The following is a 20701-nucleotide window of genomic DNA, read 5'->3' on the forward strand; positions in this document are numbered from 1 at the left end:
ATTGCATTTTATCACTTTCTTTTTTAAGTATTATTTCTTAAAATATTTTATTTATTTTTAGAGAGGGGAAGGGACAGAGAAAGGGAAACATCAATGTGTGGTTGCCTCTCTCACACCTCCTACTGGGGACCTCACCTGCACCCCAGGGGTGTACCCTGACTGGGAATAGAACCAGTGACCCTTTGGTTCACAGGCTGACACTCTGTTCACTGAGCCACACCAGCCAGGGCCACATTTTATCACTTTTTATATATCCACTTTGGTTCTCAATCTTGACTGCACATTAGAATCACCTGTGGTGCTTTTTAAAATGGCAATACCAGAGATCAGACCAATAGAATCAGAATCCCTAAGACCTAAAGACGACATTGATAGATTACTTCATTACACAGTCATCTAATTCTGTTTGCAGTCTCATTTTAGGGAACCAGTAGCTTTAAAAGTTTTCCAGGTAATTCTAATGTGCACTGTGAGTTAAATGAAAGCTTACAGTAGCTAACACTTAATAAATGTTTGAATAGTGAATGAATGGATATTTAGATACTCTTTTTAATCATGAGGTCAAGTAACTGCCCAAGATAACTCAGCTTATAAATAATGGAACAAAAATGCAAGTCCATATCTGATTCTGTATCCCAAGTATTTTCTATGACTACATACACCAAGGCAAACAGTGTTTGACACACTAGCAGAACAGCTCTTCCAGGAAATGCTGTAGTCTTTGATAATTACAGCATCTTAATATGTTTTATAACAGAGATCCCTTAACATAGGACACATTCATGGTAATGAAAACCAAAATTTAAGTTGGGGGTTTTATTACTAACACAGGTTGGCATGTTTATGCACACCTATCCATATTCACCTTTCCATGACTATTTATGTATTGTAAGAGTCAATTTAATTTAGCAAACATTTATTGAGCACTATTTACATCCATCACTGCTCTGTGGGCTGTTGATTGGCTGTTGCACACAGTCCCCGTCTTCAAGTTTCTCACAGTCTAGGAGCGACACAGGCATATAAACAAACTATAATATTGGCTGAGAAATACAATAGAAAATATCGATATATCTGTGGCCCAGGAGAAAGGCCTGTTGTATATATAGGTAGGGAGTCAGGAGATGGACATGAGAGTCTTTATGGACCTGGCAACAGTTCAACTGGGCCAAAGCTGGTCGGAATTCCTCTGCATTGCACCCAGCACTGCAATGGGATATAGATCTCCATTTTTATTAATAGGTAGATTCATGCAGGAAGGGAGCATTCTTTCTGAGGAGCTTGAGAATCTGTAGGACAAACTTGGCCATTCCTCATTCTGGAATTGAAGCCCCTGCTGCTGCCACTCTGAAATGAGCTTTGGAGGAAAGTGGTTGGAATGAGTCCATGCCCCTATCAGGGTAGCCACAATCCCTGAACAGGTATACATGAGTTACAGAGCCTAAAGAGCTAGTACTCTTGAGTCCTGAATAAAAGGGCCCTGCAGGAGAATGGGGGATAGGGGAGGACAGAAGTTTTTGCTATAATTAGCTCTAGAAGTAATACAGCTGGGGGTGGGAGAAGAGTACAGCCGGCAACTATTTTGAGCACAACTCCGATTGACAGGACACGTGTGCTGGACTCTGCTGATCCCAGGGCCAAGTTGCCTGCCTGTGGTGTGTGGTGTGGTGTTGGGGGGGAGGCCTGGGGCAGCAGGAGCAGGAGAGCCAGACAGACAGGCCGGACGGGGTACCAGCACCTCGACTTCTCTCCCTGGGACACTCTCCAAACTCTGAGGGCCGTAGGCCAACCTGAGCGATGGGTGCTGAGGAGGTGCTGGTCACATTGTCAGGGGGAGCCCCCTGGGGTTTCCGACTTCAGGGGGGGTCCGAGCAGAGGAAACCCTTACAGGTGTCCAAGGTAAGGGAGAGCCCTTATACTGAGGTTTCAGGGAAAGGGGAAACCCAGGGGAACCTGGGAAGGGTCATGTGGTGGTCTGTGGGGGAGAAGTGGGAGGCTGTGAAGAAGAGGAGCGGGAGCGGGTGGGCAGGGAAGCATGCGAAAGTTTGGTGAGGGGAGTAGTGTGTGAGCACAGGCTTCTTGTGGGCATGAGGGCTGTTAGAAAAGGGGGTTCCTGGTTTCTGGTGGCAGAGAAAAAGAAAGACTCTGTCTCAGTTCCCTGCAGCACCAAAGCAGCAGAGGCCCAGGTCTGCCATCCAGTCTTTACTCTCCTGGGTCTGTGCGTCTACTCCAAACTCCAGGAATGTAGGGAAGCTTCTAATTTTCCTATGATTAAACTGATATGTGATGAGCTGAGGCTGTGTTGTCCCGTCCAGCCTTGCCCAGCCTAGCCTCGCCTCGCCCTGCCCTGCCGTGCCCATGCCTTCATTGCTCCTCTTTCCCTACACTGGATCCTTTCTCACTAGGTGAGACTCTTTTTTTTTTTTTTTTTTTTTCCTCTTTTTTTTTAGTGCCAGCAGGATAATGGCAAGATCTGGCCTGTCAGATGGAGTTGTTACCCTTTTGGTTTCACCGTACAGGCTTAATTTCCGCAACTGTAAAATGTGGGTCACAATAGTACCTACTTCACAGAACCATTCTAAAAAACAAATGCAATAATACATGTAGAGTGCTTACCACACTGCCTAACATTTAGCAAGCACTCAATAAATGATAGCCACTGCGGCACACAGATAGACACACAATCACAGTGTCCCAGAATCTGCAGGACCCCCTCCAATGGGGAATACTGTTCTAAAATTTTGGCTCTGTAGATGATAGTCCTTGGAGCTCCAAGGCCTAGGAGAGAATTATTAGCTAGTATAGATGTTGGCCTTGGAGGAAAATCTCGGAAAGCCACCGGTTTTAGTAACTGCTCCCCGCCGACAAAATCCTCATTTGGTGATTACCGCACTTCTCATAGAATGTATGATTACTCCCTCCGCTCTGCACCTTCTCTCCTCTGGATAGGCCCCCTCCACTGCAGCCCCTTTGCCCTCTCCACCCTTTCTTACCATGGAAAGTAAAATCCCGTCCGTAGGTGGGTCCTTCCTGTCCTAACACGTTTCATTCTCTTCCCCCTTGGAGCCCTCCCTCACCTACATTCTCTCCTCCAACACCTTCTCAGATTCGAAGACGGAGCCAGGCTGGCAGAGCAGGACTCCGAGAGAGGGACCAGCTTTTGGCCATCAATGGGGTCTCCTGCACCAGCCTCTCTCATGCCAGTGCCATGAGCCTCATTGATGCCTCAGGGAATCGGCTTGTCCTCACTGTGCGGAGGTATGGGCCCCTCCCAACCCAGCCAATCCTGTCCCCCCTAGTCCAGGGCTCCTACTGCCTGACTCAGCTCTGTGTCTCACTGGCCTGGCTGCAACAACTAATGGGTACCCATTTCTGTTTGTGTGTTAGTGCTGGAGTATAGACTTTAGTATAAGCCTCCCAAATGGCTTGAATGTATCTGTAATTAAGGGACGGGGCGTCAAGTGGGCATTTGAGTGTGTGGATCTCCTTCCACCCTCACTCATCTCATTGTCACATCTGCCTGAAAGCCCATTTCCCCTCACAGCCCTCCCAGCACCTTTGCCTCCCAGTTTGTTTTCAGACTTCTACTCTTGCCAGCCCATTCCACCTATATCCCTTTTCTCCCCTCTTCTCCTTCTCCCATCCCTATTAGACCTCTCTAGCTGTCATCCAGCCCATTTTTAAAGCTCTGTCATCTTCCCCAGGGTAGAGGACGAAGGGCCCTTGCGATCTCCATCCCCTGGTGAGCTTCGTGTGCTGTCACCCTTATCTCCGCTGAGTCCTGAGCCCCCTGGCGCTCCAGTTCCCCAGCCTCTTCAGCCTGGGAGCCTCCTCTCACCCCCTGACAGTGAGGCTTACTATGGAGAGACAGACAGTGATGCCGATGGCCCTGCCACCCAGGAGAAGCCCCGCCGACCCCGCCGCAGAGGCCCTGCGAGGCCCACCCCACCGGGAGCCCCACCTGATGAGGTCTACCTGTCTGACAGCCCTGCAGAGCCAGCACCTGCTGCCCCTGGTCCTTCCAGCCAGGGTGACAGCCGTGTGATGTCCCCGTCTTGGGAAGATGGAGCGACCCTTCAGCCACCCCCAGCTGAGGCCCTGCTGTTGCCCCATGGTCCCCTCCGGCCTGGCCCTAATCTCATCCCTATGGTGGGGCCTGTTTCACACCCGGTGGCAGAAGATCTTACTACCACTTACACCCAGAAGGCCAAGCAAGCCAGTGAGTGCCTGAACCCTTTTTCCCTAGCCAGGATCTTTGATCAGAGTTTTAAATCTACCCCTTCATAAGCAGACCTTCTTCTTCTCTGGGATATAGTCTTGGGGGCAAGTAGAGAAGAGTGATGAGGAGGAGGGAAATAATAATTCTCAGGGTCCCTACTATTTTTGCTGTTTGAACTAATGTGACAAAAAGACAGAGGTGGTTCAACCCAACCCAGGAACAGGATAAGAAGGGAAATTGATAAGAAGGGACATGAATCAAGGAAGAGGTTGCTTGTTGGTGTTGCTGTAATTCTGCCAGGTGACGGACATAGGTCAGCAAAGTACTTGGCAGCAGGGCGTGGCTACAGGGGCTCTTCAGTGTTCATGGCAGGCATCCCTGGGGACTGGGAGGCTATGTCACTAGGAAGTGGTAGAGGGAGGGATCTTCAGCTCTTTATCTCAGGCAAGAATGTAGGCCTGGGCAGAAACAAACCAGTTCCACTTATCTCAAGCTCTCAGCGATTTATGCTGTGAGCTACAGAACAAGGTCTAAGAGTTAACTTTCTCCCTGGCCTATGCCTCCCATGAATCTCTCCAAGAGCCCTTTCTTGACACCTTGGAAATCTCAGGATTACCCCCCTAGTTCTCATCTCTCATTTCTCCCCTCCACCATTCTGATTCCTGATCCACAGACTTTTGTGTCTCTAAGTCTGGATTAGAGGCTAAGGGACGTGACAGTTTAGAGTCTGACATCCCTGAGAATGTCCAATATACCACAAAGAAATTCCAGATGCATGCCTCTGATCCCATGTTTATCCCCAATTCTCATTTTAGCACTCTCTCCCTTCCTATCACTCTGGGTGAGACCGTAGTTAGTGGCTTAGAGATATTTTTAGCCAAGCAGACCTCATTGTCCAGTAGGGTGGAGTGGGGGGTAGGGTAGACAGGTGCCCACGTCTATCACACCAGGTCTTGTGGAGCAGACAAGAGAAGGGAGGGGGACAGGCTGCAAAAATAGCCTAGTGAGCTCATTCAGCTGCCAGCTCTGGGATCAAGACAAAGGGGCTTTAAAAGGCATGGGGGTGGCTCAAGCTGGTCCTGCTCCAGCCAACTCTGCCTTTCTCGGCATGGAGTCCTTTGAGCCCATCAGCCAAGAGTCCATCAGCCAAGCCAGTTCCAACAAATCTCCAGGCCCAGTTCCTGAGCAACAGGACCCATTCTATGCAGGTACTCCCCTCCCATAGCCAAGACAGTTCTGGGACCTAGAATGCAGGGGAATACATCAACAGTGTAAGAAAGGAGGTCTTTGGGAAAGGTCTTACTCCCTTATCTATTCCTCCTTTTTGCCTTCCTCTTTCTTTTCTAAGTTTCACAGCCTCTTTCTCAGAATGGGCTAAAGCTATTGTCACATGTCAAAGGGGTCTGTGACCACATGAGCTGTAGAAAACTCAAGGGGAGAGTGTGTGTATGTGAGAGAAGTGTGAATAATCTATGAACTTTTAAGGTCTGTATGTTGGAGAAAATATGTGTGAACAAGAAAGTGTCTGTATACAGGTATAGCTAGTGTCAAGAAAGCTTTGCTAGTAATGGTTACTCACAGTGGATTTTATGGCTGCCGTTAAATGCTAAATTTACCTACATTACATTAATTAATCTTCATAGCAACCCTATGAGGTAGCTATTGTTGTTTTCATTTACAGATGAGGAAACTGAACTTCAGTGAAGTAACTTTCCCAAAAACCAAAAACCTAAACTGAACTCTGATTCCAATGCCTATCTCCTGTTCACAATTCTGTTCTGTGGTATAAATGTTAGAATGGGCACAATGAGAGCCCTAATTAGAAAGGAGCTTGGTATCTTGAGTAGAAAGTAGATGGAATTTCAAGAATTTTTCAGGAGGAACTGGAGATCATGGGTCAGAGAGTATCCAAGTCCAAGGCAGGGTCCCAGCAGCAGGGCAGCCTCTCCCATTTCCTGGCCCCACCTCCACATCGCACGGGAAGCCCTGCCCTGCCTCCCCCTAGTATATAATCCTTTTGTGCCAGCCTGGTAGTGGCTGCCCAAGCTCTCTGCCTAGCAGGCTGACCCTGAAAGAAGACTACCCCACTCCCACCCTCAGCTGGAGGGAAAGGTGAATATATTTTTTTAGCCAGTGACCTTGAGGTATCTTTAAGATTTGGAGGATTGCCTTGGAGAGCAGCACTCTGGTTTTTCCAGCATCTTGGATCAGAGGATGCCCCTGGCTGTGAGTAGCAAGGGTGTGAGGCACAGAGGAGTGAGTGGCAGGGGTGTGAGGCACAGAAGCGTTCCCTGGCAGTTGGATGGCCAATATTAGCTCTAAAATTTTGTCTGAACTGTTAGGAAAAGAACCCCTGCAGGGGGAACTCTGAGAAGAGGGACCACTTGGAGAGTGTGTGTGTGTGTGTGTGTGTGTACTCAAGTGACTCTATGGGTATTTGTGTGAGCACATATGTATTTACACATAAATTAGAGAGCAAAGTACATGAGAAAATACGCCCACAGCCAGCTTTTACTAGACCCATATTCTTGTTGAAATGATGTGTAGTGGAAGTTATTTCTATGAATGAAATGATGTGGACTGCATGATGGGGGGTAGAATTGTGAATAAATATCCTTGTTACTGAAGGTCCTTTGTGTCCTTATCATAGGGGTAAGGAAGTAAGTCCCAAACTTTCTGAGAAGCACCACTCCGAAAGAAGCACTCTCCCTGGGAAGTGACCCCCACCCCCAATCCCTGCGTTGCCACCCAGGAATGGAGGGAGGCGGGGCGGGGGAGGGGGAATGTGTGTGGGGTGGGTAAGAGCATATCTCAGGGAAGATAGGAGCGGAGTAGAGGGAGGAGAGCCGTGGTCAGAGTGGCGTCAGGGCAGCCGACGGACTCCGCCTTCCTTTTAACTGTCCTTGGTTTCACCTTTCACCTACTCTGCCCCCAAGTCAGAGGACTTTGCCACAGGCAGGAAACATTGTGGGTCAGGCCAGTGGAAAGACAGGAGGTGGGAGGACTGAGTTGTTTGGGGTAGTGGGGAAAGCCTTGGGAAATAAGGTTAGAAGAAGCTCACTGATCTTTCTCACTCCTCAGAACTGCAGCGGGCAGAGAGCCTTCAAGAGAAGAGTGTGAAGGAGGCCAAGACCAAATGCCGGACAATTGCATCCCTGCTAACCGCAGCCCCCAACCCCCACTCCAAGGGGGTGCTTATGTTTAAGAAAAGACGGCAGAGAGCCAAGAAATACACCCTAGTGAGCTTTGGGTCTGCAGCTGGGACAGGAGCTGAGGAGGAAGACGGGGTCCCTCCAACGAGCGAATCCGAGCTGGACGAGGAGGCCTTCTCCGACGCCCGCAGCCTCACCAACCAGTCGGACTGGGACAGCCCCTATCTGGACATGGAGCTGGCCAGACCGGGCTCTGGCACAGCCGAGGGACAGGGCCCGGGGCTGGGAGGGCAGCTGAGTGAGGCCTCCGGGAGAGGGGTCCAGCTCTTTGAACAGCAGCGCCAGCGCGCAGCCTCCAGCACCCAGGAGCTGGCCCAGGAAGGTCCAGCAGCCATGCTCAACGGGCAAGGCCTGCAGTCACCACCTAGGGCCCAGAGTGCTCCACCCGAGGTGGCAGTCCTGCCCCAGTCGCCAGGCCCTGTAGCCAGTGCCAGACCCTTCCTCCCAGGCGGTGGAGCCCCTACCCCAGCTCCAAGCATCTTTAACAGGTCAGCCAAGCCCTTTACTCCTGGCTTACAAGGGCAGCGGCCAGGTACCACCCCGGTTATTTTCCGGCCCCTTGCTCCCAGGAGGGAGAATGAAATCCTGGGAGGCCTCAGCCCCGCCCCACCGCCTTTCTTGTCCCCTCCTCCGGGGCCCACCCCTGTGCCCAGCTTCACCTCAGGGGTTCCCAGCCACGCGTCTGCCTCCAGTCCTCCTAGCACTCCACGCTCTTCTGGCCCGGTGACTGCCACCAGCTCTCTCTATATCCCAGCCCCCAATCGTCCTGTTACTCCAGGCGGGGTCCCAGAGCCCTCCGCTCCCCCCAGCACAGCTGCCATGACTTCCACCGCTTCTATCTTCCTATCGGCGCCTCTGCGACCCGCTGTGCGCCCAGAAGCGCCCTCCCCAGGCCCCGCGGCCCCTGAGCCTCCCAGCGCTCGGGAGCAGCGCATCTCTGTGCCAGCTGCTCGCACCGGCATCCTCCAGGAGGCCCGGCGTCGGGGTACCCGGAAGCAGATGTTCCGGCCAGGAAATGAGGAGACGAAGAACTCGCCCAACCCCGAGCTGTTATCGCTGGTGCAGAACCTGGATGAAAAACCCCGAGCCGGGGGTGCTGAATCTGGTCCAGAGGAGGATGCTCTGAGCCTTGGGGCTGAAGCCTGCAATTTCATGCAGCCACCAGGGGGCAGGAGTTACAAGACCCAGCCTCACGTGACACCTAAATCCACGCCTCCAATGGTTTCCAAGGCCCCTCCCCCTATGACTCCTAAGACTCCACCCCCAGTGGCTCCTAAGCCTTTATCTCGAGGGTTCCCCGAAGGGCTAGTGAATGGGGCAGCCCCTTCTGCTGGAATGCCTGAGCCACCAAGGCTCCAGGGCAGAGGTGGGGAGCTGTTTGCCAAACGGCAAAGTCGAGCAGACAGGTATGTGGTGGAAGCTACACCTAGTCCTATCCTCGGCCCTCGGCCCCGGAGCCCTTCTCCTACTCCTTCACTGCCCCCTTCCTGGAAATATTCACCGAACATCCGTGCCCCGCCTCCCATTGCTTACAACCCGCTGCTCTCACCCTTTTTTCCCCAAGCTGCCCGAACTCTCCCTAATAAGGCCCAATCCCAGGGACCGCGGGCAAACCCCAAGCAAGGCATCAAGGCTCTGGATTTCATGCGGCACCAGCCTTACCAACTTAAAACTGCCATGTTCTGTTTTGATGAAGTTCCCCAGACTCCTGGTCCCACCTCCTCAGGGCCCCCCAAAACTGCCCGAATCCAAGAGATCCGCCGATTTTCCACCCCAGCACCCCAGCCCACTGCAGAACCCCTGGCCCCCACTGTGCTTGCCCCGCGAGCAGCCACTACATTGGATGAGCCCATCTGGAGGGCAGAGCTGGCCTCAGCCCCTGCCCTTAGCCCAGCCCCTGCCCTTAGCCCAGCCCCTGCCCTTAGCCCAGCCCCTCCTCCAGAATCTCCCAGGGGTCTTGGGGCCTCTCCCAGCTCCTGTGGCTTCCAGGTAGCCAGGCCCAGGTTTTCAGCCACCAGAACAGGATGGCAGGCTCATGTGTGGAGGCCTGGAGCAGGCCACCACTGAGCAGAGCACAGCTCCCAGGACCAAGGAGAAGTGGAACATCCAGTTCCTAAAGTTGCTTCTCCTACCCAATGCACCCCCACTCTCAGGCATCTGGAGGCTATATTCCCTGCTGCCAGAGATAGTTTTGGAGTTGGTATCCCATTCCCAGGCTTCCTCCTGGCTCCCTACCTCCCTGCCGCTTTCCAACCTAGTATCTTTGCTTTGGTATCTGTGCTGTCTCTAGTTCCTTGCCTGGATCCCTGTCTATATCTCTACGTCTCTCCACTCATATTCCCTCACTGGTCTCTATTTCTCTACTTTGTTCTTTTCTCTGTGAGCTTCACAACGTTCAATGAGAAGCACACAGAGAGCTATCACTGAGACCTCAAGCAAGAAGTTTACTACCAGGCAGGCAGCAAAGGAACTGAATTGATCCTTGTTTGCACTACATTGCCCTCTGCTCCTCACCTTTCCCAAATTTGGCTAGCATATACCTAGGCGTGTGTGTGTGTGTGTGTGTGTGTGTGTGTTTGTACCAGTGTGTATGTGCACAGATGTGCTTTTCTGTCTGAGGCAAAAGTAAGAGGATAAACCTAAATAAAGAAAGAATGTGGGTCTCACCCTTGCACTGTGAAAGAAGGGTGAGGTAACGCCACATGTATAGTATACTGGGGAGAAAGAGATTCACTAGAGTTAAATAAAAACCATCATCTGTAGCTGGTACACAGCTTCTTATGAAACTCATAGAGTATGAGAAGACTTGAAGGACCAGGGCAGTTTGTATGGGCTGTTATACCAGGTAGACCAGGAATCAAAATAAGAATCTTATTCTTCAGGATTTCCAACAACTTGAGAGGCCCATGCTGAGCAACGAGCACCCAGGAAGTGAACAAAAAGATAATTTTCCTTTGAGAATGAACAAATACATTGGATTCATTGCCTCATGAACGAGAGAGAGAGAGAGAGAGAAGAAAGAGAGAAAGAAAAGAGCTATGGTGTAGAAAGTGAGGCAGAACCAGAGGAGCAGAAATGAATGAAACTGATTGAGCCACAAAGAGGAGCATGGTGAGAGAGAGTGAAAATGCAGTGTTGGCAGAGAGTAAAGTTAAATAACAAGAAACCCACCGTGTACAAGAGGGGGATTGGGGAAAATTGTGAGGGAGAAGAATGTATTTTTTAGAGAGAAGGGGATGATGGTGGGGGGATGTGAGAGTACACTCTGAGTGTTGAAAAAACAGTTGGTATCTGTGCTACCTCCTTTGAGTCTACCCCTCTGTCTTCTGCAGCTTGTACTGACTGCCTGGGAAATGGCAAGGAAACACCCAGAGCCAAACCTCTTTTCAGTCCTACCCCATCCCTCAAACCCTAACTCTTGTTCTAGCTTTAGGTTCTGATCTCTGATTCTAGAGAAGTGTAGACTCCCCTCTCACTGCGACTACCAAGGGTCACATTTGTTGCTTGATCTGGAAACTGATCATTTCCTTTGCCTATGGGGTGTGAGTCACATTACTTTTGTTTGTGCACAAGAATAAACTTATACTCCACACCTTCTGCTGCTGTCATCTCTTCTAGATTTATACCCAAATCCTGATCTCCCCTTAATCTTCTCTAACTCAGTATCCTAATCTTCTGATTCCCGATCTCTCTCCATTCCTACCCTCTTGTTTTTTACTCTTTTGCCCTTTACCCCTGGTCTCTTGCTCTTCTCTACTAATTCTGTCCCATTCCTATTTAGCCACTTCCACCACTCAGCTTGGTTCCCTCTCCCCACAGTCCTCATCCAGAGCCTCCCCCTTTCAATCTCCTGCTCCATACTTCCCAAGCTAGGCCTCAGTTTACAGAACTAAGAGAAGTTGGAAAGGCCTTCTGAGCCTTTTGCCATCAACATTTCCTAGCTCCCTGGAAGCAACCACATTTCTATGGGAAAACAATAGCTGGAGGTGAAGGGGGTTGGGGGAGGGAAGAGCAATAGAGAGGGCAGGTAGTGTGGATTGAGACTAATAAAGAAGAGAAAGTACAAGAGGCAAGATAGAATTAAAGACTTCTGAGAAAGAAAGTGCCATGCTGCAGTTTCACCAGCAGGGGGCATTTTTGAGCCAATAACCAGACCCAAAACCCGGATGCTTCCAAGCACAGGATCTCAGAATTTCAAAGAAAGGGTCCAGAGAGAATAGGCTAAATATCTTCACCTACGTTGTAGTTTTAGGTACTCAATCGCAGGAGACCAAAATTTTGGTTTGTTTTTGAGGGGAGGAGGGTAGTGATGATGAAATCATTGTTTGCTATTTATATTTTTTTCTTCTCATTGCTTCTTTGGGTTGGGAGGAAATGGAGGACAAAAGACGAGGGATCTAGAGGCTAAACTGGTCTAGAAAGAGGCTAGCTACAGGGGGCTGGAAGCCCTTTCAGCCCCTAGCCTGAACCTGAAAAGCTCAGGATGGGAAAAGGGCATGGGCAGGAAGAGTGGAGAGCTCACAGAAGGACAGGAGATTATTCCGGGCACTGCAAAAGCCACTTCTTAAAGCGGCCACAACAGGGTGGTTCCAGAACCTAAGCAGAACTTAGAGAAGGATCCGGGGTGTTCATGGAGTTACTGAGGAAGGGGCTAGGCAAATGACAGGTTTCCCACAAGGGGGCTCTCCAGCTAGTGACCCAGCCCAATGGTTCCTCTGGAACAGTGCAAGTGGGACAAGCCAGATCCTATGGGGTGTGTGTTCCTTTGAAGAAGAGCCCAAGTAAGAGTCTCAGAAAGTAAGGCCTTGATAAGTCAGAAGTTTTCATGTGCTTCTACGAGAGACATCTATCCTGCAGAGTTGGCTGAACTGATTACCCCAATAGCAAATGCAGGCGAAAGGCAGAAATTGGTCAAGTCTTCCCCACATCTTCCCTTATAGCCTAGGAAGCACTGGGTTTGGTTAATTTGGTCCCTTGATCTGCTAAGAGCTGGCCTTTCCAGAGGAAAGACCAACTCATCCAGAACTCTCAAAGAGTAGTTCCACCCCTGCCCAGGTAGCTTGGTTGGTTGGGCATTGTCCCACAACACGAAAGGTCACAAGTTCGATTCCCCATCAGGGCACATGCCTGGGTTGCAGGTTCAATCCCCGGTTGGGGCACGTACAAGGGGCAAGTATTGAGAAACACTGATGTTTCTCTCCCTCTATTTATCCCTTCCTTCCCCTCTCTCAATATAAACAAATGAATAAAATCTTTAAAAAAAACAACAGTATTTCCATTGCGAACAGACTTCACTGCCCCAAATATAGCACCTTAAGCCTTCCTATCCCCAAAATGCAGCCACTTGTCTTTCCAGCTGTGATTTAGATTGGCTGAGTGGCTCCCCAGACATGCTCTTCAGGTTCTTGTTCTCCCGCTCTGAATTCCTACCTACCACCTACTGCCTGCCTCCTCTCTCCCTCTCAGTTTTCAATTTCTCCCTGAATGCTTCTTTGGCTCTCAGACTCGAGGTGCCAAGTGAAAGGGAGTCCCTGGGCACATTGATCCTTGGCTCAGACAGCTCAGTGGGAGACTCCCAAACCCGTTCCTCCATCGCTGAGCCTCTGGGCAAGGAGGGCGGGATCTTGGTTCCAGGGTCTCAGTACCCCCTGTGCCATTTGAGCTGCTTGCACTCATCTATTAATAACCACCCTCCCTCCCCCACTGCCAGTGCTGCCCCCACGCCTGCCCAGCTCGGGTTCTCCAGTCACAGCAGCTCAGTCCTCCAAAGCTGCTGGACCCCAGGGAGAGCTGACCACCGCCTGAGCAAGCCGTAAGTCTCCAGAGGGATTGGAGCCCATTCTGTTGATTGTTGTGTCTGTGTGTGCAATAGTGACCCTTTATCCGGCGGTGGTTGCCCCTCTCCCCCATCTATGCTCAGCTTTCAGCTGTCCAGTTCAGGGGAGCCACGGAGAGTTGGAAGGAGAGGGGCCCAGATGAAGGGGAATAGAGATTCTCGGGGAGGCACTGGAGGAATGAGAAGGGGGTCTAAGAGGCTGGATGGAAAAAAGGGACCTCGTTTGAGGTTGAGAGGTACAGGGAGAGGCCACTACTTAAGAGAGGCCTAACTAGTAATATCTACTGAGGTCAGAGTCCAGGATGGCCACTAGTTAGTAGAATTGCAGATGTGTTGTGAGACAGGACTTCAGCAGAAGACAGCATTTTTGCTGATTGCCAACTTCTGTTAAGGAAGAGTCTGTATCTTTCCCAGCTTGTCCCCCTTCACTGCCAGATACTATTATTATGTTCCTGCCCTCCCTCAATTTCCCACTGCTGTGATACTGCTGAGTTGACATGTATCAAGGTTCAAATGTTTCCTGACCCCCCTCCAGTTCTGGGGTCTGGGGCGGGAGTGGTTGAAAGGGAGTAGGGAGCAGTGCTGTGACCTCCCAGGCCACATTCCAGCTGGCTCAATGGAGGAGCAACAACCTCTCCTTTCTATGGAGAATGTTTTTGGCTGGATCTCCTCAAACCTGGCAGAACATCTTTCTGACCCCTAGGGATTGGGGAAGACTGAGATGAGACCAGAGCTTGGGATGACAGCCCCAATCTGAGATCCCCATGCAAATAAAAACTTCAACTCATGCCCATGAAACCTGGGGGCATTGCCCTGCCTGTGTGTTACTTGTTTGTTTTAACCCCTGCCCTCCATCATACACTATGTTCCTAATGTGTGCACCAGCTTTTAGTACAAGAGCTACAAAGAGATTGGGAGAAGGTAGGGGCAGGGGCTGCATCTATAGCTTCTGCCCTGCCTCCCAAGAGAAGAGAAGCCCTAAAGCAGTGGGTTTTCATTGAAGGAATACATATGTCTTTGAAAATCTAATGAAATTTTGCTCTTTGAAGCCCTTAACTCCAGGTTAAGCAGTACTGCCTTTTGGTAGACACTCACCCTTCCCAATCGCTGTCCACCTTTCAACTCCCCTTCCCACCCTGTCCAGGCTGGATCTACCTCCACAATGCCACTCTCAGGAACCCCAGCCCCCAACAAAAAGAGGAAATCCAGCAAGCTGATCATGGAACTCACTGGAGGTATGGATGTTTGCACCTGCCTAGTACGGGGCTTCTTATTAAGAGTATTTCTGGTCCAAGAGTCCCAGAAATATCACAAGATTATATATGTCTTAGGGTGAAGAGGCAAGAGGAATTCAAGGGTCGGGTGGGGTAGGGGATGGTGGTGGTGGTGGGGCAGGAGGAAGTATTCAATGCTGACCACTCTCCCTTCCACACTTTTCACCTTGTAATCTGAGACAGTAATAGCTATGCCATATTACCCAGCATAGGTCCAGGACAAAGGAACTCACAGGTCAGTGAGGTTTGTTTAAGGAAAAAAATATATATAATGGAGATTGTCACAGATGTAGGTCTCAATAAATGGTTAGTTTCCGTACTTCTTTCCCAAATCTAGGAAGCCTGTGTAAGTATTTAAAAATGGAAAACTGTCCAGGCTGTTTGCAGCCAGTTCACTGAAGGGAAGAGTAGGGAAAGGCGTTAAGACAGGAGTCTGCATTAGGTGGTGGCCACCTTCAAACAGTGTTGGCCTTTGGGCTTTCCCCCAGGTACAGCTTCTCCAGTGGCTTCCATCCATGATGTACTTCACTTTTGTCCTGTAAGCCCACGCTCTTGTCCCTTTGACTCCATTCACCCTCTCTCCTCTAGTATTTCCACCATCTACACTCTGGAGTCCAGTTTCTATGCATCCTCTCTAACTTCAAAGCCAGTAAATAAAATCCTTCATATACTAGACAGAATTGGATAAGACATCAGAGGCATCATCTGCTTCCCTTAGCAATCTCTGCTGGGACACATATGCTTGGTATGGATGGCATCTGCATTTTAAGCCCAGAAAACAGTATTTCCCTCTTTCCCTTGCCTCTTCCTCCTGCCCCCACCCCTTCCCTAAAAGGTGGCCAGGAGAGCTCAGGTCTGAACCTTGGCAAGAAGATCAGTGTCCCAAGGGATGTGATGTTGGAGGAGCTATCGCTGCTCACGAACCGGGGCTCTAAGATGTTCAAGCTGAGGCAGATGCGGGTGGAGAAATTTATCTACGAAAACCACCCTGATGTCTTCTCTGACAGCTCAATGGTGAGTTTGGAACTTTACTACTCCCAAAGGCTGGTGCCCCTTCTGACAGCTTCTTGGTAGGCCCTGATCTTCCAAAATTCCACCAACCTCCCCTTGCTGCAAATTTAAAAACCCATTAAACTTCCAGATATAGTGAGTGCCCAATAGCTCCAGGGTAAGTTACAGCCCACCTCTGAAAGTTAGTCACTATCGTAGAGCTAGCGAAGGAGGGTGATGAGTACCACACCCTTAGGGAGAAAATTCCTTCCCAGTGTGGGTAAGTGTCAAAGATAAGGTTGCCAGATGAAAAACAGGAAGCCCAGTCCCATGTTTTCAAGTTGAGATACACACAAATAATTTTTTAGTAAACTATGTCTCATTCAATATTTTGGACATAAAAATAAAATTAAATATCCCTGGCTGGTGTGGCTCAGTGGCTTGAGCACTGGTTGCAAACTGAAAGTTCACGAGTTCGATTCCCAGTCAGGGTATGTGCACAGGTTGCGGGCTGGGTCCCCAGTTGGAGACAAGCGAGAGGCAACCAATCAATGTTTCTCTCCCTCTCTTTCGCCCTCCCTTTCCCTCTCTCTAAAAATAAATAAAAAGAAAATCATTTAAAAAAATAATAAAAATAAAGTGAAAACCTAAGACACTTAAATTAAAATTTCAAATACACAGTAAATACTTTTCTTAGTATAGGTATATCCCACAAAATATTTGGGACATAAAGATTAAATTAAGTTAAAAAGTATAGGAAACTCAGTTAAATTTGAATTTCAAATATATGTTGGATACTCTCATATATGAATATGCCCCATGCAATATTTGTGGCACATTTATACTTAAAAAAGTATTTGTTGTGTATCTGAGGTTCAAATTTAACTGGTGTCCTATAATCTTATTTGCTAAATCTGGCAATCCTAGAAAGAATTCAGTGAACTTTTACACCTGTCTCCTTCTTGAGCCGTTCTTTTATCCAAGGACCCCAGATGTGGGAAGTAACACCCATCCTTGAAGATCCTACATTCCCTAGTTATGATCCTGCAAAGAAAGAGATGTAGGGATTGGAGGGAGGCCAGGCATTAAGATGTTAGAGCCGAGAAGGAAAGGATCTTTCTTTCCCTTCTTCCCTCTCTACCTTCCCTGGGCAACCAGGAAAGAGTGGAAATAGATGCCTACATGAGGCCAGGGGCAGCAGTGTCTGTCATTGGCCCTTATGTAGAAGCAGAGTAAAAATGCTGAGCTGGTTATATCTAACTTTAGGAGACCAAAAGCCCTTCTTCCTGCCTGGGTCTGGTTACACTGGGTGGAGCATGGGTATGTGCATGGGAGGTGGCCAGCAGAGCCTCCTGAAGGAGTTGATGGGTTATTTTTAGGCTTTGGGGCAGAATCCAGTGTTGCCCTTTTGGTTACCCTTTCCCCTTCCCACTATAGTTTCACTGTCAGGAGGTCCTTGTCCAATAGGCACCGAGAAGAGAGAAGAAAAAGAGAGAGAAAGAGACAAGATGAAGAGAAGGAGGGGACAGGGATCTTTCTAGTTCTTCATATTAAGGCTGGGTTCTGTGCCAAAGCTATCCTCTCAAATTTTAGTTGAGCGTAAGTCTTGATCCTCTTTGCCTTGGTAAGACCAGGAAAGAGGAGTGTGGAAAGTGAGTTGCTGCCATCCTAAGGTATAATTTGAGAAACTGAACACGGGGTCCTACCACTTAAGGAGAGTTTAATTCCTCAAAGTCAGGTTATCCACTATCCATCTATTAGAGGGGAGAATCTGAGAGGATTCAGTGTCTTCTGGTTGGACATTGTCTCTAAACACATTCTCTTTGCTATGCATACCTGTGTCTTGGTATATTCCGCATCCTCATAACCTTCCCTTCACTCTGTCCTTTTCTTTCAGGATCACTTCCAAAAGTTCCTTCCCACAGTGGGGGGACAGCTGGGCACAGCAGGTCAGGGATTGTCCTACAGCAAGGGCAGCAGTGGAGGAGAGGCCATGGGAAGTGGCTCTGCTGGACAGTATGGCTCTGACCAACAGCACCATCAGGGCCCTGGGTCTGGAACTGGGGGTACAAGAGGTCCAGGGGCCCAGACTGGCAGAGGAGGAGCTGCTGGCACAGGAGGGGCTGGCGATACAGGAACAGGCAAGTATTCTCACCCACGAGTAATGTGTCTGGTCCCTACAGCAGCGACGTCTCTAGGAATGAGGCCTAGATTGGGTACAGGGAACAGGGGAGGCCTGAGATACCTTAATGTACTCTGTGGATCCAGGAGAATACAGAGATGTGTCTATTTCACCTAGAAGCCTTATATTTCAGTCACCTTTCTGGCTTTTCAGTTTCAGTCACAGATCTGACCCCAGGCTGTCATTATTCCACAAACCTTACACAATTACCAGGAGGATATTATACCTTTGTTCGCTGGCCCCAGCAACTTTCCTAGTGCAGGGATGTGAAACTAACTTCTCTAGGTTACTAACTGCTATTATTTCACTTATTTTTTCTCTCCCATGGCTGTTAGGAGATCAGGCAGGTGGAGAAGGAAAACATATCACTGTGTTCAAGACCTATATTTCCCCATGGGAGAGAGCCATGGGGGTTGACCCCCAGCAAAAAGTGGAACTTGGCATTGACCTGCTGGCCTATGGGGCCAAAGCTGAACTCCCTCGATATAAGTCCTTCAACAGGTAGGGGTGATGGGGGGAAGGAACCAGATGCATCATATTGTGTGGTGTGTCCTTAGGATGGAGACTTGGGTTCAAATGTTTCAGGAGGCATGGGAGGAATATGGGGGCTCTAATTGAAGGCTTTTGTCCTTTTCACTCTAGCTCAGAGAAACAGCAAAATATAATCAAATAAAATTTGCTGGGAGGCAGGGTTTGAATTTTAGTTCATAGGCCACTTATTGGCTATGTCGTCATGGGAAAGCCACCCTACTTCTGAGCCTTGATTGCCTTCTCTATAAATAATCTATTATGCACTTAAAGACTTCTTGAGGCCCCCTTTATTTCAGGTTAGGATTTCATTACTGTTTCTGCAGTATGATTCTAGTCCTTTATACTCTATTTTAGTGAGGCTTAAGTATCTGTTCTTTTGAAATTGGGTTTCTCTAGACCATGGATAGTAGATCTGTGAAAGCAGGATAGGAAAGTGCTAGAGAAGTACTTTTGCACTTGATCCTAAGGATCCTGGATTGTCCAGGAAATGATCATTCCTCTCATCTAGACCATGTATTATCAGCTAGAGGTAGAGTAGGGTGTAGGGGTTCTATGCTGAAATTTAAGGTGGCCTCAGACCCTTGGGTCTATAGTATTTGGGGTTACTTTCTCTAAAATGCTGGTGTGGGTCACAGCTACTCATGAGACTATCTAGTACCAACTAGACTCCTTTTCTCATTATTAGCTTTGGGGAAACAGGGAAACCAGGAAGGGGAATGGAATGCCAAGGAAGAAGGAGTGCAGAAGCAATCTCAAACTAGAATCCACAGACTTCCTCAACCCTCCAAACAGAGTAACATCTACTGATAAAGCTCTGTTCCTTTTGTTCTTTTTTTTTTTTTTTTTTTAATGAAATAGTGTCTCCTTTTCAGGACAGCAATGCCTTATGGTGGATATGAGAAGGCATCCAAACGCATGACTTTCCAGATGCCCAAATTTGATTTGGGGCCCCTGCTGAGTGAACCCCTGGTCCTCTACAACCAGAACCTCTCCAACAGGCCTTCTTTTAATCGAACCCCTATTCCTTGGTTGAGCTCTGGGGAGCCTGCAGACTACAATGTGGATATTGGCATCCCCTTGGATGGAGAAACAGAGGAGCTGTGAGCTGTTTCCTCCTCTACTTTGCATCATTTCCCCTCTCTGATTCCAATTTGGAGAGGAAAAAGGAGCAGGATACCCCAATCTCCATTCCTTTTGGGAATGGAGGGAAAAAGGAGGGAGAAATCTGCCTTTTCATCCCTTACTCTAAGTCCCCACTCCAAGCACCCTTCCTCACCAGCTCAGAGCTCCCCTTCCACTTGCTCTGTATGAAACCTGCTCTTTGATGGAATTTGCTCTGCCACTGTTAACAGTCAATAAACTTCAAGGAAATGAACTCATTCTTCCTCTGGTATTTGAGGGCAGACGAAAACTGAGGCTAACAATGCAGAGAGGATAATTAAAGTCAAATACTACACATTCATTATTCAAATTTCAAAACCAGGCCTGAGCCCTGGTTACTTACATGCCCACGCCTACATCCACACCCATGAAACCACATTCATAGGTGTCCACAAAGACATACTTATTCAATAGTACATAAGACAATTGCTCGTACACAAACACATGTGCTAGCCCATATGTGAACAGTTAAGAAGCTATTGTGTGCTGTGGCTAGGAAATAGGTGTTGGTGACCCTGCCGTTAGTTCTCTTTATGTAGCTGATTAGAAATTGGGATAATCAATGATTACTCAATTATTACAGACTAGAACATACCATAAAGTTTCTAGATGACATCAGAATGGGCTTAGGAATATATGGGTCAAAGATTCATTTATTTAGATTCCCAAAAGGATGAGGTAGAATAGGGAGCCATGTTGGAATCCAGGAGGAAGTGGGAGAAGCCAGCTGCAGCTATACAGGGTCTGGCACAAATGCTGCCCCTTTTTAATTACAAAAGCTTTTATTACAAAATCATAAGCACGTAATTCTGTAACATAACAATATCACACTCCAGCACACCATATGACATTTTAGGTGAAATGTTCAAATTAAAGCTATAAATTATTACACCCATATTATTACCCTACCAACCACACTCAAGCATGTGTTACTTCTGCTGGATCCTGTAACATTCCTGACTTTGTATGAACACAGCAAGAAAAGATCTATGGGTGACAGGGGCACAGCAGTGGTTTCCAGAAAGCACTATGATTGGGAAGAAATAGTAAGAGCCAATAGGAATGAGTAACAGTTCTCTCTCTCTCTCTCTCTTTCTCCCCCTCTCTCTCTGGCATGTTTAAACAGGTTTTATGTTTTTTTATTATTATTTTTTATCAGTTCTAGGTGTACAGGATCACTATCTTGCAGTGAAATTACAGACACTCATTTACTTTACAAAGTGTTCCCCCTGATATTTCCAGTACCCACCTGATACCATACATAGTTATTACAATATTATTGACTATATTCCCTAT

General features: G+C 48.5%; 2 protein-coding genes across 3 annotated transcripts; both read left to right on the top strand.

The window, feature by feature from the left end:
* The first annotated feature begins 1658 nt into the window (after nt 1-1658).
* Nucleotides 1659-10444, top strand: SYNPO2L (synaptopodin 2 like). Of its 2 annotated transcripts, XM_054572553.1 has the most exons (4): nt 1659-1899; nt 3107-3258; nt 3705-4219; nt 7301-10444. In XM_054572553.1, the coding sequence occupies exons 1-4, from the start codon at nt 1798-1800 to the stop codon at nt 9496-9498; spliced, it is 2967 nt and encodes a 988-aa protein (XP_054428528.1). In that variant the 5' UTR covers nt 1659-1797; the 3' UTR covers nt 9499-10444. The 2 variants fall into 2 exon arrangements, with proteins under 2 accessions (XP_054428528.1, XP_054428529.1); XM_054572554.1 differs by lacking the exons at nt 1659-1899; nt 3107-3258; nt 3705-4219 and adding an exon at nt 5272-5427.
* A 2614-nt stretch (nt 10445-13058) lies between these two features.
* MYOZ1 (myozenin 1) lies at nt 13059-19619 on the top strand. Its single transcript, XM_054572581.1, has 6 exons — nt 13059-13243; nt 14412-14502; nt 15377-15555; nt 17429-17672; nt 18049-18214; nt 19117-19619. Exons 2-6 carry the CDS (start codon nt 14430-14432, stop codon nt 19346-19348), a joined length of 894 nt encoding a protein of 297 aa, XP_054428556.1. The 5' UTR covers nt 13059-13243; nt 14412-14429; the 3' UTR covers nt 19349-19619.
* Nucleotides 19620-20701: the final 1082 nt, after the last annotated feature.

The sequence above is a fragment of the Pteronotus mesoamericanus genome, unplaced genomic scaffold (genome assembly GCF_021234165.1).
Source record: "Pteronotus mesoamericanus isolate MK-2021 breed Mesoamerican mustached bat unplaced genomic scaffold, CSHL_Meso_final contig_24, whole genome shotgun sequence".
Taxonomy (NCBI): domain Eukaryota; kingdom Metazoa; phylum Chordata; class Mammalia; order Chiroptera; family Mormoopidae; genus Pteronotus; species Pteronotus mesoamericanus.

What these genes read in the sequence shown, in the direction of transcription:
- SYNPO2L (XM_054572553.1), top strand. Translation starts at nt 1,798, where the DNA reads ATGGGTGCTGAGGAGGTGCTGGTCACATTGTCAGGGGGAGCCCCCTGG. An exon ending in AACCCTTACAGGTGTCCAAG is followed by an intron (nt 1,900 to 3,106) that starts GTAAGGGAGAGC and finishes ACACCTTCTCAG; the next exon opens with ATTCGAAGACGGAGCCAGGC. An exon ending in CCAGAAGGCCAAGCAAGCCA is followed by an intron (nt 4,220 to 7,300) that starts GTGAGTGCCTGA and finishes CTCACTCCTCAG; the next exon opens with AACTGCAGCGGGCAGAGAGC.
- MYOZ1 (XM_054572581.1), top strand. Translation starts at nt 14,430, where the DNA reads ATGCCACTCTCAGGAACCCCAGCCCCCAACAAAAAGAGGAAATCCAGC. An exon ending in TCTTCTCTGACAGCTCAATG is followed by an intron (nt 15,556 to 17,428) that starts GTGAGTTTGGAA and finishes CTTTTCTTTCAG; the next exon opens with GATCACTTCCAAAAGTTCCT. An exon ending in GGCTGGCGATACAGGAACAG is followed by an intron (nt 17,673 to 18,048) that starts GCAAGTATTCTC and finishes CATGGCTGTTAG; the next exon opens with GAGATCAGGCAGGTGGAGAA.